The 23,033-nt window shown below is 44.7% G+C and overlaps 1 protein-coding gene across 6 annotated transcripts in view; it reads left to right on the forward strand.

The window, feature by feature from the left end:
- The window catches only part of LOC112459981 (homeobox protein homothorax), a 376,700-nt gene that overhangs the window by 97,689 nt on the left and 255,978 nt on the right, over positions 1 to 23,033 (forward strand). For all 6 annotated transcript variants that reach the window (XM_025024373.1, XM_025024374.1, XM_025024377.1 and 3 more), the window contains one exon: positions 10,150 to 10,279. In XM_025024373.1, the coding sequence (XP_024880141.1) occupies positions 10,150 to 10,279 (130 nt within the window). The remainder of the gene's footprint in view (positions 1 to 10,149; positions 10,280 to 23,033) is intronic.

The following is a 23,033-nucleotide window of genomic DNA, read 5'->3' on the forward strand; positions in this document are numbered from 1 at the left end:
GAAGATGTCGAGTATCGTTTTAATATCGTGAAGAATTACTCGAGTACGTGCGAGTTTTTCTCACATTATTTATAACTCTTCTTGAGATGAGTAGAGAGATAAGATGAGAACGCATGATCGGTGGAATGTGAATTGCAAACATCTGATTATCGCGCGGATTTTTTTTTTCGCCAGCGGCGATTCTCTCTCCGGCGAGTCCTGCGGATTCCTTTATCTGTATGAAAGCACTCTTTACACGTCGTACAGACGTATAAGTGTAAATAAATACATACGGATATGCGGCTAGCACGGTCAACGCGATGTAATAATAGCGTGGCGTGAGAGAGTGTTGCGTGTTTCGAATGACAGACGTAAGGACAGGAGGTGAGCGAGCAAACCCCCATTCTCCCCTTCCGACACTCCCCTTTTAAAAACCATTTCCTCCTAACGACCGTAGCTGTTTTCTGTCCATGGCGATCGTCCTACTCGCCCGATCTGACAAAATTATTACGGAAGTCTGCGGACACAGTCTTATGTAGACACAGATACTTATGACTCAAAGTGATTTTCCATTCTCGACGTTAAGAATTTTATTCTCTTTAAACAATCTTATGATTATTTTTCTTATGGTTAATTTCCAAAATTCGAGATTAATATATAAAATTGAAGATGAAATAGAGTTCAATTTATTTATGTATTTGTATAAATAACTTTTTTTTTATAATATTGAAGATATAAGACAATTTAACGTCTTGGTAATTAATTACTGCAACAGCCACCATTGTCCGCAGTTCCGGGAGCCGATATCTCTTAAAGACCAATTTGCGCAAATCGAGGGTGAAATATCGTTCGCACGTCGATCTATTCACTGACGGCCACACGTTGTGTGGTCAGCGTCGAACGCGGACAGTTCTGGACCAACTCCTCTTCCTGTATGCCGGCAATAGAAACGGGCATCTCTCGAACTCGAGCGCTTGATTGCGCGCGTTATTATTAGCGAGCTTCTCCTACGGCCGCGTCTCATTATACGGACGCGTTACTTCGCCGCAGTAACTAACCGTACGGACGAATAATGATCGATTGCCGATGCGTATCTCGGGGGCGTGCTCGTGCCTACCAGTATTGTTTATGTTCTAAGTTAACACGTATTTCATCGCAACAATTAATTATTGATGACAGCTATGAAATGTGAATCTTTTGCTTCTCATTTTTTCCTTCCACAAGTTGAGTAGGTATTTCAATTCCGTTTCTTAAACTGTGTTTATAATAACGTAGCTATGCGTGAGAAATTGTATGTAAAATGAATTATTTGTTCAAGATGAGTTTCCAACCGAAGATATATTTTCGTAGCGCGCTACGCCTGTCTCTGACTCGCGTCCTATGCTTACCTACGTCTGTCGGAGAAATATCGCTCGAATTCACCGCAGCGCGGAGGATCTCTTGCGGGTTCTTTCATTTTTCAGCACACGTGGGACGCACGTACGTGGATGTGGGGGGATCCGTGCGGTTCCCGCGTATCTTTTGACGGACCATTCGACTTGCTCTAAAGCTTTTGTAGGAATTTGCATTCGGCGCTCCGCGCCGAAGATTCGCGCTTGTGTGACGACCTTGTTAAATATGGATGCAAGTTTACGGATATGGATCCATATTCCGAGAAAGGGGACGCGCGTTGCTCCCTTGACGCTACGCGATCAAGCGCGCACTCGTGACACGGGCGTGGCAATCGCTGAGTATCCCGCGCAAAGTGCGGTAACACACGGACAGAACGACTGACAGACCTGACTATACCCCGTGTACGCCTGTCACGAGGTTTCCAATTCGTCTTATCACGCCTTCGGATCGAATCCACCCTCGCTCGAGGGACGACGAGAGCCTTCACATTGTCGCCGGTCTCATACGCCGCATCATACAAAAATAAGAGTATTAGTTTGGATTATGTTCTCCATGCTCGCGCGAGATCCCATTCCTCGATTTCGAAAGTCTGAACCTCGGAAAGTGTCAATATTCGTCTAACCTATTTCTCTCAGATCCTCGGATCCATTTCTTCTCTGGATTGTTTTACGTGCTCGATTTCTGTTCGATGGCTGGGCACTTGCGGACGATTAGACGAGTTGTGTGATGCCAATATTCGTGATCCTGGTTAACGTTACTGTCGGCCCGAAACGTGTCTACGGCGAAACCGTTTCGGTGGGTTCCAGGTCGAGTACCGTCGCTGTCAATACGTCCCTTCCTCGTTTATGTGCGTGCCGTGTGCGTGCCATAGTGTGTGTCACGCGATGCCTATGCCTGTGCGAACGCGTTAACATATGTGGGCAGAGCAGCCGCTATCAAGGCTTCGTCCGTCCGGTTCATTTCTCTCTCTCTCTCCTCTTTCTTCTCTCGTTCTCTCTTTCTTACTCTTTGCTATGAACAGTGGTTCTCACAAATCATTGACGTTTTATAGTTACAAAATTTGAGATCCTCCTTCGTTGCTCTTCAAGAGTGCTGTTGTTGTGATATCAAAATTTTCAGACTCTTGTATATTTCGTCAAATATTCGTAACTGAATCAGCGGTTTCACTTAATATGGAATATATTCCAGGTGGTCAAGGCAGTTTTCACGAAAGTCAATTTACCAAAATAATAAGTTCTCTACCATGAAGATCTTCGCCGGTAACGAACGTGGAACGTTAACGACCGGTCTCTTCTTTCTTTGCACGATGCTCGCGAAACCCTCGATTATTTTTCGCGCTAATGAACGTTTATATACACACAGCCGGGACTTGGGTGTCACTGTCCGCGCTTAATGCGATTGCAGTTCACGATAAGATGCTGCCTCTTGGCAATCGTTAGCGTCACTTTCGCCCCGCTCGCTTATCCTACACGCACGCGCTACCCTCAGCACGCGTGTGCGTATAAATTTGCTCTAGATCTTATTGAAATCCCTCTCGCGAATGGTTTTATCCTTGACCTTCAAGGTAAATTTTTTCAAAGAGAGAAATGCAAGCTTTTTATCTTCCCAATTAACGTCATCATACCTCGGCGAAATCCGCTGAAAATAAAAACTGCTAAATAAAAGTTATTTATTTAAAAAATTGCGAGCAAATATTTACAATAAAATACGAATGCAGTAGATGTGTAGATAGTACATATAACGATTAGCTGAGCTGACTAGTTTAAAACACCGATGAGAAAAGTGGACACACGTCGTCAACGCCGTTTATGAGAAAGATCGGGAAAAGAAGAGGCATAAGAAACGGCAGGAGACGAGGCGAAAGAGGAGGAGGAGGAGGAGACTCGTCGACGGAGCAAAGCCGTCTTATCCCGAGGGAGCGGAGGCAACATGGGAAACCAATTAGCCGAGGAACGCCGCCACCGTGCCGTTAGATACGAAGCGAGCTCGATAGTACGGTGAACTGGCCGTTGCTGCCGGTTTCGACGGTGTTGTTGCCGATACGTTGCCTGCTGTTATCGCCAAGCACCCGCAAACCCACCGCGCCGTGGACCTTCTTCCTCCGGCAACCTTACAACCCCGCGGAAAGATCGACGACGCACGGGAATTAAAATCCCGCCGCGTTTGGTAACGTGTAGTCGGCGTCCACCTCGAGATCCTGCATTAATACGCGGGAATTATTTTACGTCTCGTCTCTTCTTTCCCACTTCTCTATATTGCAGATGTACGCTATGATGCAAGACAATATATGATATATGTGAAAGATAAATGCGGTTAGTGTATTCGATAACCACGTGAAACGAGTTTGAATCAGATTTTAATACTTCCAATGCTTCGAACAGTTGATTTGAATATTTGATTTGAATGATGCAAGTAAATATTAATGTGACGTTGACGCGAATAAGAAATTCATACGAGAACTATTTAATGGATGGCGCTGAATAATTTTACGTGGTTTTATTTATAAATGCCATATCTCGACTCAGTTACATATATCCATTCATCACTTTAAATACAAATTTCATATGTATAAAATATAGTGCACAGAAAATTCCGATAGGAAGACCGAGATGCACGTTATTCATGGACTAATTAATTCTCGAGGATGTAACGGATGATCTCCGTACAAAATCTCCTCGTCTGGGGATTCACGTTACCGCGTTGTAAATCTCGAAGATTCGGAGAAGGTTGTTCGTCAGCTATACGGATCACCTACGGCGCGCTGCCGGTTTTTCGTGGTCGCGGCGGTTTTTTGAGGTAGACGATCATTTGGGAGTCTAATTTATACGGCGGTTAAATTAAAACGACTGCGGCGGCAGCGGCGGCGATGGCGGAACGAGAGGTGGACTCGCATCTGCGAATCTCCATCGAGTCCGAGGGAACGAGAGCGCGGGAGCGAGCGAGACGGGGAAACGCACGAAAGAACGAAAGGCAGAGGCACTGTATATACAGACTCGGGAAGTCGAGAGGCTCTTACGTGAAGAGAAGAGGTACAGGGAATACTCCGAGAAAGAGAAGAGACTATATCGTGATTAGGGAGGAATGTTGATTAGATCCATCAGCTGGTCGAGTGCGGGGCCCTCTTTCCTTCTCGCTGGACCCTTTGCCTCTTAAACCGATCTTCTCTCCTTCCCCCTCGCATCTTTCTGACCTAAAAACTCGGCTCTTTTCCCGTAGAGACATATAGTTCCAGTACCCGAAGTGAATTTATCACGAGCTGTTTTTTTCTTTGTGACGTTTAAACTGACGTTTAAATCCCGTTGAAGAGATTACTCTTAATTGCATACAAATTAGAAATTAATCTTGATTATAATTATGTTAATAACTAAATTAGGTATTATGTATACTAATACATTATTCATGTGTCCAACCGTTACATCATTTTATTTACTTTACAGTAAGTTACGAGTATATCTTGTTTATCACCTCCAGCTATGCTTCCGATGGATTTCTCTTATATATGTAAAATTCGCTGGCGTATTTCGATCGTCATCGAATACTTTCGCACTAGAAGTAATCGGATATTCTGGAAAAAAATCGATATCGCAAATATCTTGCGGAATTTTACGACGTAGAAACCTAGTCGCTCGCGCTTTGATTCGGGAATCCGAAACCCGTTTTCGTGGCGAACGTGTTTCCGATAACGCGTCGCCGCGCCGTGGCAGCAGCCAAAAACGATGGATGCAGTAGGAGTCGTAAAAGCAACAGCACGAATCTGGATTTCGTTTTATTGACAACGCGCCAAATACCCGGATTCCATATTTATGACCGGCCGGTCGTCTTCTCCTCCGTGTTGTACCTAACACGTCGCTCACTCGTGCGTTCATCCCGTGAAAGGAGACGGACACTGAGCCGGAGCTCCAAAACAGGCTGCTGCCCGTCTCGTTCTCACTCCTCTCCTTCGCCTCCCCCCTCATCTCAGCAGCTATAAATTTGTTTCGTTTATACGACCGTTTTAAAATCATTCCCCGGTCAGGTGTACACCTTGTTAAGGCCTAAACTCGTGGCCATTTAATCGTTCGAAACTTGTGGCTATATATGTGGTTAGTACGGCCTCTAGTCCCACCTACGGTGCACTTTTGTACTCCTTTACGCCATAAATTTGTTATGAAAAATGTTAACGTTTTCAACTCGAATATGATTGATGGAAGAAGGTAATGCTTTCTGGTTAAAATTATTCGAGTACACGCGACTTTTTTGCTCGATGTCAAATATGTGTTATTTTTGAGAAACACGATGAAATTATCATGGTGGTTTTGTATCGATTTGGACGTTTGGACAATTTGTCGATTTTTCTTCCGCCGCGATGCCTTAAGGGCAATCACTAAGTCGACAACTTCTGTGGCGGACAGCTCAGCTACCTTGAAAATCTATCTCGGATATGTCTCGATTAGTTCGCGGCTGGACGGTTACGATGCCGGCATGATATTCCATTACGAAGGAAATGTAAATATAATTGTAGCGTGCTGACATAACGGTAAGATAATCCAGCGAGCGGAGGCGCTGCCACTGCAATAAATCGTAATTTATGATCCCTATATACGCCCGCCGGTATCGTCGAGAAATTCAAGACTACACAGAACAGAGACTTAGAAGACTTTCTTCTCTTTCTCTCCTCTGTCTCTTTCTTTTGAATTCATCTCTCTGTCTCTTTTTTACCTGCTCTCTTTCTCTTTCTTTCTTTCTCTCCTTCTCTCTCTCTCGCCTTCGTTTCTATTCCGTTCTCATCCCGCTCTGCGGAACGACTAAGAAGGCAGAGACTCTCGATCTGGGTCCGATGGGCATACTTACAATGTGCTGCCTTACCTCCATAATCTATCGCCGTCTCTGTCCAGTCTCTTCCAGCCTCTGCCCCTCTCTCCGACGTGGATCCGCTAGTTTCTCCATCTTTATCGCGCCCGTCCGTCTCGTTTATGTCTTGTTCTCTCAGCTTCCTCTCGAGCTCTTGAGCACCAATAAATTAATTGCCGAGATTTACGTATCTCGCCCGTAAACCAGTCAGCGAGACTAATGCTTGGCCTCTAATTACATAATTATATGGCATTATGTTACGACGGTCAATTAATACGTACGTACAATGATTCAAAAGCGTGATTCGCGATAATAAGTTAAGTTTCCTTCGCGATCACCGTGCGATTCCGCGCAAAGTGTCATGCTTCAAATCACCGAATACGCATGTGATGCATGCGCCACTTCGATAAGCGATCGTAATTTATCGTCCGCATGAGGATGACAGTGAACGCGCGTCGGTTATGCTTTACGGGCGAATATCACGAGCGATTCCCGATTCCAATCGCCTTGCGCTCGCACGAAACGTTTCGTATAGGGGATATTACGCATTCCATGAGACATTTCATATCGTAATGATGGCCTCAACAATGGCGGGAATGCGTCAGAGCGCAAACCGATATTGCCTAATGCCGTTACTCGGTCTTCGAGATTTCGCTTTTCCGCCTTCGCGTAAATTTCGTAAGATCGCTCCTTCGAGGGGTGCCTCGATGACTATTGCTTCCTCTCAAGGACGCATTCTCGTGGTTTCGAAGAGACATTTTTCCCTCAACGGGAAGGAAACGTACGGTATAAACGAGCGGGGGTGGAATATGAGATGCGGGCAACTGATTTATTTAAGGGGCAGGCCAGACATCCGGTTTGTCGAATTACGCTTTAAGAGTGCCCGTAGTAGACTGGCAGATACAAACGGAGACGCGGGACGAACGGGACACGTACGTGCGAGCGAGAGGCAACGACGTGGAACAAGAGCGCGTAGCTCGTCGACCCGTTAACCGTTTATCATTGCATCGACACGAGTCACGCGGTGGACCCTACTGGCCACTTAAAAAACGGCGATTCAGCCTTTAGTAGGAAGTGACGTCAGCTTTGGAGGTATACCGTGAGCCACGTCTCTCTAAACGCGACGTAAACAGCTTCACTACACACAGATTTCATCATACGACCGAAGTTTGTTGACTGAATGATGATAATTTTATGAGAATATTTATCCCAGATTCCTCGACAATTAGCGTTAATCGCGATGTATTCACTTCACATGATTTTAGTACAAAATTTGACGATGTCATTATAATGTCTGAGAAATTGCTTAAGAATTCCCGCAGCTATCGCACGCGACTTTTGGATTAATTAGACGCGACCTTCTTCGAGGTAGTCTTATTGAAACGATGTCGTTCGGCCAATTATTGTAAGCACGGTCGGCCGATTATCCGCCTTGACAACCATGATCCCTCGTTTTGCGTTGGATGCCAGTAGGAAACGGTCCGGCGACGACCGATGCATTATTAATGTCCCCTTACTCGTTACCACTCTCGTATTTACTTGCTCGTGCAATCTATCGGCATCCCTAAGCAAATAGGCATTCAAGAATCGTGAGTAATTAGTCAGATCAAACAGTGACTTCTCATTTCATGCCCATTGTGTTCCTGCCTGAGATTTCCTGTGACAAGAAAGTCTTCGCTTAATTATTTCATGTAAATTTCTTCGTGAATTATCATTACATAAGAACGTTCACGTGCTCGTATATTTCATTCAAATTACATTTTTTTAGTTCTTTGAGCCAGTCATTTTCGTTTTTTTTATTCGAAAATTTAAGCTCTATTAGCTCTTAAAATAAACACATAAAATCAAAAAAATTTGCATATTTTTTTATTTTCTTGAAGCTGAAAGCACATATCTTTAACCTATCAAATAATAGATATACATTACTTTTTTTACAGCAGTTATTTTTTGTTCTTATCCACAAAAACTAGCAATATATAATATATGTAATTATAAATACTTTTGTGGCTTATTTGTTATATTTCGCATAAATTTTATCGAAATGTCCGTTCATGCCGGCTCCTGTAAACCAATAAATTCATGTGACGCGTCTCTGCTCTAGCAGATTCTCTAGAGTTGACCGTGTAACGATTTCAGACGAGATACCAGAGCAGGCAATCGAGGGAGAGAGCGGGTCGGTATATTATCGCGAAGATGACGCTTATGACAGCATGTGGGAGTAGCTGTCACTCATTGTTGCCTGGCCAGACTTGATATACCCAGACATTTCGCTTCGTGATATCGAGAGATTCGTCTGCTTCAAATTCTTGCCCTTCAACCTCCGGGACGAGATCAATAAACTCACAAACACCTTTTTTTTAGATACGTTTTATAAAAAGTACGAAAAGTTGGTTTCAAAATAATCGCTATTAGGATTATTTGATACATTATTTGAGCGGAAAAATTCGCGCACGCGAATCTGTGCTCGAAAAATAAAGTCAGTGACCCTGAAAAGTTCATCGTGTGTACGATCGTTATGAAGAATCATTCAATGAATGCTCCCGTCGCCCGCTTATCCCGTGGCCGTAATAACACTTCGAAATACATTAGCGGGAAGCAACGAATTGCTTTGGATTGATCTACGATTTGTTATTCATATACTGCCAAGTAATTCGTGCCAAGGGGGGGGGGAAGTTGGTTGAACTCATCGATATTTCCTTTTTCTCCGCGATCCTACGAAAATCTCATTCATGTACACTCATCAATAATCTAAAACATTTTCTCATTCATTTCGCTCATCGGTAATTTCTATTCAAAACTAACCGTGCACATTCACGTATTTACGTACGGCGCTTTGTGCACATTGCCGTCGAGAACTGATTCACAAAACAAACTTTACGTTTCGCACGCGAAAGTAATTCCGCGCGTGTCCCGACGCGGATCCGCAGACGTCTCGTTTCTTTCCTCCTACGGCGGGAGATTCTCTACGAGCGTCATTATCACACGGCTACACCTACGGAATAAACGATTGAATATTTACGGCGGACATTCGTCGCGCGCGCGACTTCTCCCAAGTAAATCCGTTGATTCGTAAGTCGTGCGCGTCCTGTCGGGCTCCCCCGAATCATTTAGGTATGCCGGCAGCATTTTCGTGGAGAGATACGTGTGCTCCGTCTTTAATCGAGATCGAAATCGGTCTGACGCGCGCGCGATCATCAATGGTCCGTGTACGGGGTGTCTGCGAGAAATCGTGAAAATTTCTTTTAGAAATTTGAAGAGTATATTATTAAACAAAATCATTAAAAATTAACTGTCGATGACGAGACGTTCTATTTCGCGATGTATTTTGGAATGCTCGATAATAAAAATGGTTTAAATGTAACATTATACTTTAATTTGGTGAATGTTACATATTTCGTGGAATCATATGAAATTAACGTTATTTCGTCGAGTATACCGAAAAGCGCATCGTAAATGGCCATTAATTTTAATTCTGTCTCATTCAAAAAGTCGAGTGCTCGATCAGTCGATCGCGTTGTTTTTACATGCTGTTTGTAGTGTTTATGTGGTGTCTGCGATTGAAAAGAAGAGTTAGAAATGCCTTGTATATGTACGCGCGTGTTCAGCGTAGATAACGAAAAAAATTCCCGACGCACGTTAACATGACACGCGCTTCACAAGCCAGATATTGTTATTTAAATAAAACAAAAGTATCAAAAGCAAAAATAATATATAAAAACGATATTATTTCGCAATGGATGGTGATCGGTTTTAAAATTTGAAATCTTCCTTTTTACCTAAATCAATATTGATGTATCCTGTGTAATTAATATTAAGAAAGAGTAAAGAAGTAAAAGAAAATGCGATAAATCCGCGAAATTTGCAAAACATAGATTTAAAAATGCGAATAAAAAAATTCATCAAGATATAAAAACCGTAAGTTAATTTGCGATCTTTTCTGCATTACAGAGGCCGCCTTCCTCGTCGCTTTCGTATCCCGGCGCGGGTGCTAACGACGACGCCCGTAGCCCCGGAAGTGGTGGTACACCCGGTCCCCTTAGCCAGCAAGCGCCAGCCAGCCTTGACTCATCGGACCCAGGTAAGTTCGATTATTAAAAAGAAAATATACGTAATATACCGAAATAATTATTTTATTTGCATTGTATTTATAATTTATTGTTAATGGCAAACGCAGTTGCCTGTTTCCGAATATATTAACGTTGGGTGTAAAAGTGGCGCCCTGTCGTAAATTACACGTGCGCGTAGGTGACGAGACTATAAAGAATTTTCGGATCGATTGGTCGTGGACGACGGATCGATAGGACTTAAAGTAGGTCTTTTCCGCGCGCGAGGCGAGAAACGCACGTCCAGGCACGGACACTCGCGCGGGTGACGACGGCTAGGCAGGCTAATGACAATATCACGCGACGAGCAACGAGTTGATGACAATCAAGACGCGCGGCTAGTTGGGACCCCACGGACCCCCCCTTCTACACGCCCTTCAAATTTTACGAACACGGACGCGAGTGTCTACACCATCAAACTTACGGCGAAGCCACCGTCGAGCCTAATGAGCAGCTCGTCGCATTGGCGTAGTCAATGAGAATGTTGTTGCACAACGATAAATTATTATGTTTTATTTCTTTGAGCAACTAACGTTTTTTCTAAAGCTAGAGGCGTGATATAAGATCACTTTTCAGTTCCATTGTATTTGCACGAATATTTCGTTGCAGAAAGGCATTTCATTGCCTGTTATACTACGACGTGATAACGAAAAATATATTTCTCTGTATCTTCTACCGTTAGCGCGCAGTATTGAGAACGTTCGTCGAAGGAAAAGTTGGATAGTGGCGAACGAGCCGCGCCAATGGTTAACGCGACCGGGTTCAGTCAGTCACCGGGAGGGTATACAAGTTCACGACATCATCCCATAAAGATTCATTAAGGTCCGCCATTCTCTATATTCGTTCTGTCGTGCCAACATTATAGTGCCGCGTGGCGTGCCAGTTCGGCCGGGCGTGCACGCACATACATACGTGTATAGGGGCGAGAAACAAAACGGTTGATCAATAACAATCATAAGCGCGGACTATCTCGCCGAACGAGAAGGATTGGGCGAGAAGAAGAGACCGATGACCGCTGATAATCGAAGAAAGAGGGAACGAGAGAAAATGAGGGAATATAATGAATGGTGCGGCTTCTGAAATGGTACCGCGTAAACGCTACGAGTTAAGAAGCAGTCTTGTTGCATCTTCGTCGTTGCCGGTAATGTTCGACGATGCAAATGGAGCGCGTGCAACGGCCATTTCGTGACGAGATACGAATCTGCCGCCGCGAGATTTGTCGCGGAAAAATGTTGACGAGGGCCTCGCGCGCAAGTTTCTTTCAGCACGCGTGCCGACCGTCCTTTTAATTCCGCCAAGTACTTAGTCGTACAAGTTCGCGACTCTTGCGAACTCGTAAGGTGAACGGCCTAATCGTTTATCATAAGCATAAGTGATTCAAATTAATGTTTTTAGAAAGCAATATGCTCTCCAAGGTTTAGAATTATACGATCATATATATACGTATGATCATTAGATCGCTATCGTTCTTACGTCGTTATTTCGGAATGAAGAAATACTGAAGGTAGGACAATCTTCCCGCTACTTCCAAATTACAAAATAACATTGGCCAATTCTCATTCCCGCGGTAATGATATCGCCTAATGGAAATTTCGCGTGCCGACGGCATTTACGAATGTTTCTGAACATTTAATTACAAATTTAGGAGCGTACAAGGGAACGAATTTTGTAAGAGAGAGAAAATAATATTGCCTAATATGTCATACATCATTATTTTCCTACCGGTTGAGAAGAGTCCTCTGAAGACAGAAATTTTCTTCGCTCTCCCGTATATAGTACACAATCCAACAATGTTAAGTCATCTTCAGATTTAATATCCGCGAATTGAGCGTGCGTGTATCGCGCGTACGGGTTACAGCTAGTTCGTGACCAGATATCAATCTCCGCGCGCGAGATCTGTCGTGAGAGAGCGTAGAACTCAAGAGTTTCGCACGTGGCCGCTATAGAAAGCGTAGCCGTTGACGCACGCGAGATCGCGAGAGAGACAGAGAGAGAGAGAGAGAGAGAAAAATTGATGGTTCTCCTGCACAGCGACAGGAACATGATAATCCGCAATCGGCGCTTTCACCAAGCGACGATAGCGCGCGTTTGGAAAACGCGTCCGTGAGATACGCTCTCCTCGTCGCGGTCGTTCTGTTTTCTTATGTAAGCGCGATCCCCGATAGGCTATACTCTCGGAAATGCAAATTGTCCTTTTTATAAAACGGGAGTATGCGCGGAAGTGATGAACGTAGATGCACATGTCGTTTTAATTTAATGGCATGTAACCAATTAAAGATGCTAAAATAACATAATTGACATACATTAGAAGCGGAAATATCATCGAGCTTAGGCAAATCGCGCCTGTCAACATAAATTATAGTCGTATGATAACACCAGCGAGACATTCGTAATTATCGATTAGATGTTGAATTATTATCAGATTAGATTAAATTATTAGATCTTGCGCGACACGATATTTTCGTTCTCGATATCGCGACACGTGTATATACACGCATGAATTTTCATTGTATTTGGTAGGAAAATTCTATGGTGTACACAAAAATCGGAAGAACTTGCGATGCATCGCTATATCCATTATGTCGCGTCGCATATCTCGTATCTCTTTCCAATTGCAACGCTGCACGTACGTGTACGTCATTAACGTGAGAGCACGTCCGCGGGCTTCGAGAAGTGAGGAAACGATACGAGTGTCGAATACATTAACAATCGCGACGAATAATCGCTTACATCGCCGCCTCGCGTCGTGTAAATGCGCTCCGAAATGTCGTTAAATGATACAACGAATCGATTCATCTTCGATAAACAGAGACGACGCTACTCTTTTGATCGATTTCTAAACCAACAAATTATCGTTTTACAAGTACTGCGACCTATGTTTCAAGACTTTTTGATAAATTTATTTTTTGACGACTAAATTGAAACGAGAATAATTTATGAAAAAACTAATGTTGATGTAATACCGTAAAATTCGCAATTTTTTTACAAAACAACCAATTGCATTATTAAATGTAAAAATAAAGAGCTGCAATCTTAAAGTATTACATAAGAATATCGATGGTTGCATCTGTGCAACACGATAAGATGGGCAATTGTTTAGGTTGCTCAATCCTCTTTAAGAGTTTCACCCCTCTGTAAATGGCGAATATTGAGGCATATAGACTTCCTTACTTGTATATACAGCGCGAGTTACTTGCGTTGGCTGGTTACTTAATGTCGAGATACTATCGACACATCCGGGGTTGTCATCGTACGACGCGGTATTTGCTCGATTCGTTTTCCCCTTTCCCCCTTTCGTTCTATTCGGTTCTTCGGTTCTTTTCGTCCCTTCCTTCGCACTGTGCGGGTCCTCATTAACGTGCCAGCTTGTTTGCCGTGAGATATCATCGTGGACGTTCTTTTTTTTTCGGTCGCCTCTCCCATCTTCGCGATGACTGACAACAACATCATCGGCGGACCTAATTTGTATTCCATCATTCGTTGAACGACAATCACGCGGTGGTTTTCCGTGCTGTAGCTCGCGAGCAAACGTTTCTCCGAATTCTCCGGCGATACATCGTATTTTACAGGAAATTGTCGGCGCTAATTGTTGCTTTGGCGATAACTGACAAAATTTTCGAATCGTACTTTCGGAAATACTGCTTGGAAAAAGTTATTATGAGTTCGGTTCGAAACCGCGAGTATCGCTTAAGAGAGATACAAACTGGTACACATCACACATTTATTCTAGATCAATGGACATACGTACAATAAAAATCAGAATGCGAGCGATACATTTGACATTCGTTTTTTTAAATGTTCACCGCCGCACGACATTTATGTCGCCTCATCCATCGTCCAAGCGACACTTTCATGAAAGCTTCGATGGAGACGTCACGTGTGTCAAGCCCGCGGAATGTTTTCCAGAACGGGGCTGGAAACGCGCGCCGTCCGCGTCGCGCCGATACGTGGGAAGAGGACGGCTCGGGGCATTAACATATCGTGTCGCAATCGCTCGCGGATATAAACACGTTCCTCCTCGCAGTGGTTATAAAAGATTCTATCTCCTGGCCTGGCTGACCGATCGCGATACACGGCCGTCGAGGAACTATGCGCGCCGTGTGTTATGAACGAGGTAAATATACCGGCACATACGGCGACAGTCGTGGCGGCTCTCGTAAAATTTATCTCGCGTGCGATACCCCGCGATACTTTTGTTTTTCGCCAACGTACGAAGTACGAACGTTAATTCCCTTCTTCACCTTGCTGACCAAATATGCCCGCTCCCACTTTTTCCAAAAGGAGCGACAATGTTTCGTTTCCTACCACGCATTGATGCTTTGCCTATAGGTTTTTTTTTTTCATTTTTGCATTAATCATATCGCACTCGACGATCATAAACGTATAATACGTAGCACGATCGTTAAACATACTTTGTGCAGATGACGACAGTTGTTTTAAATCATCTGTTATCTAATCTGCGAATATGTTTTCAAAAGCATTTAGAGAGACGCGTTGATAAAATATGTTGAAACATTAATGCGTTATGAAATTAAAGTTTGTTTACTTACTTTAAACATTGAAATAAAAATGACGTTGGAACTAGAAGATTTGGCTCATTATATTCTCAATATAATGAGAGTAGAATATCAGCGCCGAGTTATCTTTTCGAGAGCCTTTCGTTAAGTTAATGGAGCACCGCCGATTAACATCTCACTTCGAACACGATTTACCATCTCTGAAACGATCTCGTGCCGGTATCGATCGTTCTATCTTTGGAATACGCACTATCGCTCGAGCGACAAGCAAACAGAGAATCTTCCGCTCTTTTTTTTTTCGTATTCGAACACTTTCGAGCAGATTGGGTCTTTCGATTCGGAACCGGGTCCTGTCAACCGACGACTGTCCCTTCGTAACAATCTTCGACTTTTCGTGCCTTTCGAGAGATCCTTAATCGACGGTTCGTCGGACTTGGTCTCTACCGTCTTGACTTTTTCTCGCCTCTCGATTGTTCTCTCCTTTCCTCCATCATGCGCGGAAAGGGAGAGTGAGAAAAGGAGAAAAGGAATTAGATATTTCTCGTTTTCTGACAACTATCGGGCGTGTGTCGGTCGAAGAAGAAAGAGGCAAAGTGACGACGGGGGCTGGCACTAGGGGAAGGGGAAAAAGGGTGAGCGTGTTAAAGCGTGTACGGGGACCAAAGATCACGAGGAATTCCTGGAAATCGGCTTATATGGAGGAGCGGATGGAAGAGAAAGGGTATCGAAGGAGGGAGATAGAAGTAATGAGGTTGATTCTCTGTTTTCTGTGTTTTCAGCGAGCGGCGGAGAGAGTATCGGTCGGTTATCGGACCGTGGCGTTTTTTTTCCCTCATTTTGCCCCCTTCTACGTAGAACTCATTCTCCTCCCCCGCATTAGTCCCTCCGGCAGCGTCTCTTTCTCGCAGCATAATGAGGCCTTCATGTTGCGAACTTCTGCGTCTTGTTTCTTCTTTTTTTTAATCCTGAGGACGTTTCAGTCCTACGTAAAATGTCATCGAATACGAGGCCAAGAATCTGTCCATTGCTTGGCAGGGAACTTTTGCTTGCTTCTGATTTTACATATAAATAAAAAGCAATTCTTTCTTTATAGAAAAAGAAGGTTTCTTCTAATGTACGTGAGACATATGTTGGATATGTTGGATAAATAAATTACCGTAATTTATTCTTTAAATTCAGTGGAAATAATTTAAACGAAAATACCAATTATTACATTCTTACATTTCGCGACGGCAAATCATACACTGAATGATTTAATGGCCCGTTACGAATTGGGAACATCCGAGACCCAACTGCAGAAATTGGCGTAATACGCCTTATTATTATCGAAACCGCAACAGTGAGAGGTTCTCAACTTGCGCGCGCGAATGATCGATAGCGCGCAGATGGCACCAGGAAGCGATTAAATTATGAAATGTGTACATTTGCAACGACATCGATCGCGCTTGCAACGACACGTCGTGTACAAAGTTTATGAGACGCAACCGGAGGCAGGGGGGGAGAGAGAGAGCCGAGGCCGAATACCGCGATACCGAAGTTAATTGGCATGTTAATGAATAATAAACTCATGTCACTCGCGCGCGCGCGTGCGCGAGCGCGCGGGGCATCGATGGCTCTCGGGACGGTTTGTAACTGCGGACGTGACAGCGCGGCTGGCACTCTCTCATTAATATTATTGTTTACTATGCCTCTAATCTCCGTAATTTTTGCGACCGCGCAACCGCGTTTCTACCGAATGGTGACTTGTCAGAGTTCATTGATTTGAGCGACTGCTCGCTCGCGCGCCGAGCGCGTTATTCGTCGTTATCTTCTTTCCCGGTCGATTCTTGGTAGTGGTGCTCCGGTCTGGCTTGACCAGGCTTGACCGCAGAAAAAAAAATTTCCTTATCTGTCCCATCCGATAGGCGAAACCTACGTCAGCGAGCCGCCGCAACTGCAGCGCCGTAAATTGGAAACGAGACGTTCACCATCTGGTCGATTAATTCTTTGAGTAACGGATAACGATAAAGCCACAGGTCGGACTCGACGAACACACTCGATCGTAATGTAATGCCGTATAATATAATAGACAGAAATTTCGCTATTCGAAAGACACATCCACAATTCCTCGTTCCGCCAGAGTGTTAGCTAAAATATCCGGGTTTATTAAACGCAGATAGGGGCTAATTAAATTACGGACAATGTTTTACATCGCATACTTACGCGCATCAAAGCGAGTTTCATTTTTTGCATTTTATTCTCCTGTATATTTCGAATGTGTGTAAATAATCGTAGCGGCAATCAACAAAAACAAATTAGCGCACGCAATATTATTTATTGGCCGTTCGCCAAGAGCAAATTTCAGAATATTTACCTCTCTACCTCGTTTCATCGGCATCCTAATAAACGTCGGTATATTCCGGGTGATTTAAAAATAGTCGTAAATTCAATCCTCTCTCTTTCTCTCTGTCTCTCTTTATCTCTCACGTGCGCGAGCGCTACGCGCGGCCCGCAGAAAAATCAATTAAGCGGCTTATGTGAAATATCGGCGCAATTACGCACGATTGCCAAATCTAGTCGGGCTATCGATGGCCGCATTATCAAACGCTCCTCGCTCGGCCTGTGTCGATTTCAGCTGCAATTCTCTCTCGCGCACCGTCAGCTTTTCATCGAGCGTGCGCATTTTTATTACGCGATTCGGAGGCGTATTACCGGGCTCGGTGGAGCGTGCACGAATCCAGGGAATCGCACGCGAGATCCTTCTCCACTGAGGCGAACCACAGGAGCGATTGCAAAACCGGTGATCGATAATGCGTTTCACGATCGACAGATACACGCTTTGGCGTTTCATAAGCGCGAAGGCTCTCGAGAAATTTGCATGGAAACGTTATTACGTATTTCCTTGACAAGGCTTTAACGATAGAGAGCTTTCAATCTCTGTTTTAGGAATAAATATTAATAATACAAAAATTGAAGAAATTATCAAAAACTGATATGCGACAGAGATAGGGTATTAAAGTTTACCATATATTTATTATTATATTTGTCGAAATAACGTTTTGCGTATAAGTTGACGCAATTGACTGACCAATGACAATTTGCGGTCTGCTATGTCCGCGATGACAATACAACGATAAACCATTTCGCGAGAATCTCCCGTTTTATCGCGAAAGTTCGCGTTACTCGCGGGGACGTTCCGATTCTTTCTCGAGGCCATTCGTCAACCGTTATCGGACCGTCGGAAATCTTATAACTCTAACACGACATTAATTACGCTTTGTAGCGCTTCGAGATATGTGTACGTACACTTTCGGTCCCGGAGCATGAGGCTTATCGTTTCTCACGATGTAGTCATACGCCGTAGTTCGCCGGTACCAGTTTATCGGAAACACCTTTTTTTTGCCGTTCCTGCGGAACCCCCGAGGTGTTGACGAGAGCCGATCGTAAATTTTCTGCTGGTAGAGGCGATGCACGCTTCTTGCCTTTTTTTTTTTACTTTTCCCTCGTTAATATCTCATAGTTCTATTTCCTTTCCTTGCATTGCATCAGGTAATACTCGGATATACGTCGAAAGTTAATGATCGAGAGCTTTCATCGGTTGCAATTAATATGAAAAAATAACGAAAAGAAATACATATCTTATCTAATACGATGCGCAATTTCGGACCAAGTAAGGAATTTTTATATGTTTTTATATATTTACAAAGAAAAAGAGGAGGGGATTAGGCAGGGAAGATGATTTACGCAACATTTTGATATAAACTGTAATTTTGACGATAAAAATGAATCGATGAACCAATCTCTGTGCACGACTTTCGTTAAGAAATAATTTAATGAAGTATCACATTTTTTCCGCGTTTGTTTATTCATGCATTTGTCGAGAAGCGTTTTCCTTATTGAGATTGTTGCACGCTTCGGAAGCAACGAGCATCGGAGAACGTTGTATCGGGAAGTAACGGGTCAGAGGGAGCCGGTCTGTGTATCAAAAATACGACTTGTCGAAAGTGTTATAATGAATAATGCGAGTTGCGCGCCCGTCACTCTCGGAGAGTCAGCCTCGCGCCGTTACCGATACTGTATCGGCGCGAAGGAGGAGGCAGCGATTGCGGCAGAGCGGTAGAGGGAAGGGTTACAGCCGGTTCATTGCATGCAGTAAATTTTCTTCGGTTGGTAGCAACGCATGTCCATCACGCGAGACTATATACGGTAAATAAAGGATATACGGCATTCCTGTTTATCAAGTAGGAAGCGAGGAAGAGCGCCAGAGAGAGGGAGAAGACGCTGGCGGATCGACTTTAACCGCGCGTAGTGCATATTATATTTTTCTTCGCTTTGTTCGGATAATCTCCGAAGAAATGAAGATTCGCTCAATATTTCACTGTCAATTCGGCATAGATCTAGCATCTAGCGTCGTTGTGCGAATGAAAAGTGATTTCGAATCAATGGCAGGGAGAGACGCAGCTCTAATCACGTTTGATGCATATGGAATTTACATCGTCGCGGTTGAGCACCTCTGTCCGACAGCTGTTCGGAGCACGTAAGATAACCCAAACCAGCCGGGTCTGTCCCTAGTAGTCGGCTCGCGTGCGTATTGACGTAGTTTGTATTTTTTAAGTCTCTCGTCATGCCCAAATGGCTCGGCCACGCCGCCACGTCGCGCCGGAGCTCCTTTGATTGTCTTCTGGGAAACACCGAGATTCTTTCCTTCCTGTCAGCCGGTTAGTAGATCAGCCACGAATTACCACGAAAGTCTGCCACGAAAGCCAATCAGCGTCGATACACTCCTGAAAAGACACTTTAGCTCGGGTTCCCCGAACATTCTTTATTGTGCACGCGGTACGAAAGAAAGCTGTTCAGTTCTAAATTAATGCCCATGCGACTATTCCCGAGTCATTATTCGGTGTGTTGCAGAATTTCCGCAAATTTCATAGAAATATATCCATTCTCCTTCAGAAAAAGAATAAGAAGAGAAATAGTCCTTATAACATCCGTCAAGCAAGTGATGCGAGTTAGCGACGATGATCATTAGTTTTAATAAAAAGAAAACGCCGAAAAGCACGCAACCGTACGAACTGCGTTCACGATTTACATCTTCGATAAATGTCGCATGTCAGAAAATAATAACATAGTAGCTTGGATACTACGGCGGTCCTAAATGCGTTGTTGCCCATAAAAAAACTTAACGAGCGTCGAAATCTGAAACCCGAAAATCTACGTTATTTAATCGCGAACAGGCGACCTTTACCCTTTAGATCGTTTATAGATCGCTCGACAGCTCACTTTCTTCTTTTGCTAATCAGCTCTTTTGCTAGGCACGCGCGTGTCGCGATATGGAGATTTATGCAACGAGAAATCGGAATCGTACGAGCAACTTTGTCGCGATTTCGTCGATCTCGGAGCCGCGCTCAGCTTGTCTCGTTTCGTCTCTTGCCTTTCCTATCCACGACAATGCTCGTAAATCGCTCCGGTCCCCCGAGGGGGAATCTCACGTGACGCCTCGTCGAAACGTATTCTTCTGGACTTTATGCCCGCGGTGGCAGTAAAATCTTATCCTTACGAGACACTCTTCCGCGCCGAGGACTAACGGGCACGACTCCCGCCGTTTGGTGCCTAAGGATCAGCCGGGGAAGAATATGTTCCTCTCGGACGATAACATCGCGCGGTACCGTATGGCGCGTAAAACGCGCCGTTCTCGTGTCACTTAAAGCTCGTAATACGCTTTGGCGCGGCTAGGCGCAGTTAGTTGGCGAACGACGCGATGTCCCGATGAGGAATTCGGCCAGGGTCGCTGCTTCGTCCCGATTACCGCTGTTTGAGGACGCGGGTTCCCTGCACAAATCGTCGCGCGGCACATTTGCATGATAGGTCGCAATGATCAAGTGGCTTGAGAGTGAACGTCTCACTATTCAACGACGCGCTATTGATAAGTATGGGTGTTATACATTTAGATTTTAGATAAACGAAATTAAATTTTACACATCTTATTTTTTATTTTTATTTGCGGGAAATAAATCATAGCTTTTTTGAGTAAAATCGTGCCTCTCTTGTACACATATCTCTTATACACAGAAACTATTTGGCAATCTGTTTTATCATATCCAAGCGCGAATTTCGCGATCGCGATCGCGATAAGATAGAACGTGAAAGAAATTGCACTTCTCGGCCACAAATATCATTTCGTTCTAGCGGAGTTTGAGAATCTCGTAAGTTCCTTCAAGGATTCACCTCTCGCCGCTCGAATTTTCGGTGGCGGCTACCCCTTTTGCCGGTGTCTCCCTTTTTCTCTCTCTCTCTCCCCCTCGCGCCCTCGACTTCCGACGAGCGCTTTCCTATCTGTACTTCCATCTTCTCTCTGCATTCCTTGGGGTATTACACGCCCCAGCGTGCACCACGTATCTTCCCTCTCGCCTACGCGTGGCGTCGACTCGATGGCTGCTGCTTCCTCGGCAGTCCTTCCACGGCTTTCTACGTCGCGAGGATGGGCGAGCGAGCGAACTCGTTCAAATCCCGATGCGGCGCCGGGAACAGCGCAAACCCATTACGGATTCATCGTGCGCCATTAGCTAATTCTTCCCTTGCTCCTAACATCTTCCTTTCCGCGCACCCTTTTACCGCCCATCGCGCGCGCGAATGATCGTCTTCGGCTCTCTCTCACTTTCCTTCCTCTTCTTCATCCTATTTCGTGCTTTCCCATCGGACCCTTCAGCCAGCTTTCAAACTCTTGTAGACCCTTTCTAGCTACTCGACTTCGCATTTTGCGCGCAAATGTTCTTACCGCGTACTAAATGAAGACGGCACCGGTCTCCAATTTCAGAGATCTAATCGGGAGAAAATTTTTTAGGATAGTTTTGACAATGTGTGAATTACAGATCAGTCAAGTTCAAGATTTGTTGTAATTGCGAAACGATCTCAGCTTGCCGGATACGGAAATGAGGATAATTTGCGTTTTGAAGAGGTCCTGATTTTATCGAGAACGCTCGATTTTCTAAAGAACAATGTCGTGGTGTCGGTTGAAATGTATGTGGCAGTTGACGAGAGAGAGAGAGAGAGAGAGAGAGGGAGGACGAACGAGAAGATCGGTGAGGGTAGCAGGCGGTGAAAGCAAGAGGAAGACACGAGTGGAGAAGAGGAGAGGACAATCCCGTGCGCGCACGATGGAACGAAAATGCAGTCACCCGGAATAAACGAGGAGACCCGAAGTTGTTGGTCGAAGTTCAGCCGGAGGGGTTGGGAATGAGTTTGCGTCGTGGCGGTGATGAAACTTTGCCGTGACGAGAAAGAGGGGTTGTCACGCCGTTCGCCTCTAAAGCCACCCTATCCACCCGCGTGGAGCGTGGTATAACACACCCCTCCTCCCCTCGTCGTTTCAGCCATTGTTCCTTTACGCGCGGCGTTCTGGCTTTAAATGCGCGGCTTTGGTATTCTTCTTGTGTCCTCCGTTCATAGAGGCGACGAAAGAAGCGCTTTCCGACCACTTGTGCGATTACCATTGTTTTTGGCTTCGGATTGAGAATTCGTGGGATGATATTTCGTTTGTGCAAATAATCTCTCTCTATGCTCTCTCTCTTTTCTTTTCTGATACAAGAATAAATTATTTTACGATAAATATATTAAGTGTAAGATGGGCTAATTGTGACTCGATTTTGTGACTCTTGCAAAGGTATAGCGACTAAAATGGCAATACGGATTTAAAATTGTGTGTTCAATATTAAATCAAACGCGCAAATCAAAAATACTTCGGCTGAGGCTCCTAACGAGAAGAAGCGTCGCGCCGCGCCGCGCCGCGACGCACCGCATGGAGGTCGGCCGTTGGAACGGGTTTACGCAGCGGACCACACATCGCGAAGGATAAAAGACGCATCATCCTGCGGGCCCGTCGCAGATATAAAGACGAGCGTGACATATTTTTGCGATGCCTGAACGATGCGAGAGCGCGTATGAGCGCGGGATACGCGCTCTACGAGCCTCTAAATATAGAGCGTGACTCACGACGCGACGCGTAGGAGGAACGAGAGGTGGCCGGAGGAACGGGAGAAGGGAAGAGACGTGCAAAAATACAGCGGCGCGAGAGAGTGTCGTCCCTGTGCGGAAACTTGTGCGTAACCTCGACGCTTCTACACGCTCGCGTCCACGCGTCCACTTTCACGCACGTTCATATAAACATTCGACTTAACCGCGCGGCCTCTTATCCGCGACATTTCACGCAATCGACGAACTCTCGTCTAGATCGTAT

Source organism: Temnothorax curvispinosus, unplaced genomic scaffold (genome assembly GCF_003070985.1).
Source record: "Temnothorax curvispinosus isolate PA1 unplaced genomic scaffold, ASM307098v1 QBEX01010285.1, whole genome shotgun sequence".
Classification (NCBI taxonomy): domain Eukaryota; kingdom Metazoa; phylum Arthropoda; class Insecta; order Hymenoptera; family Formicidae; genus Temnothorax; species Temnothorax curvispinosus.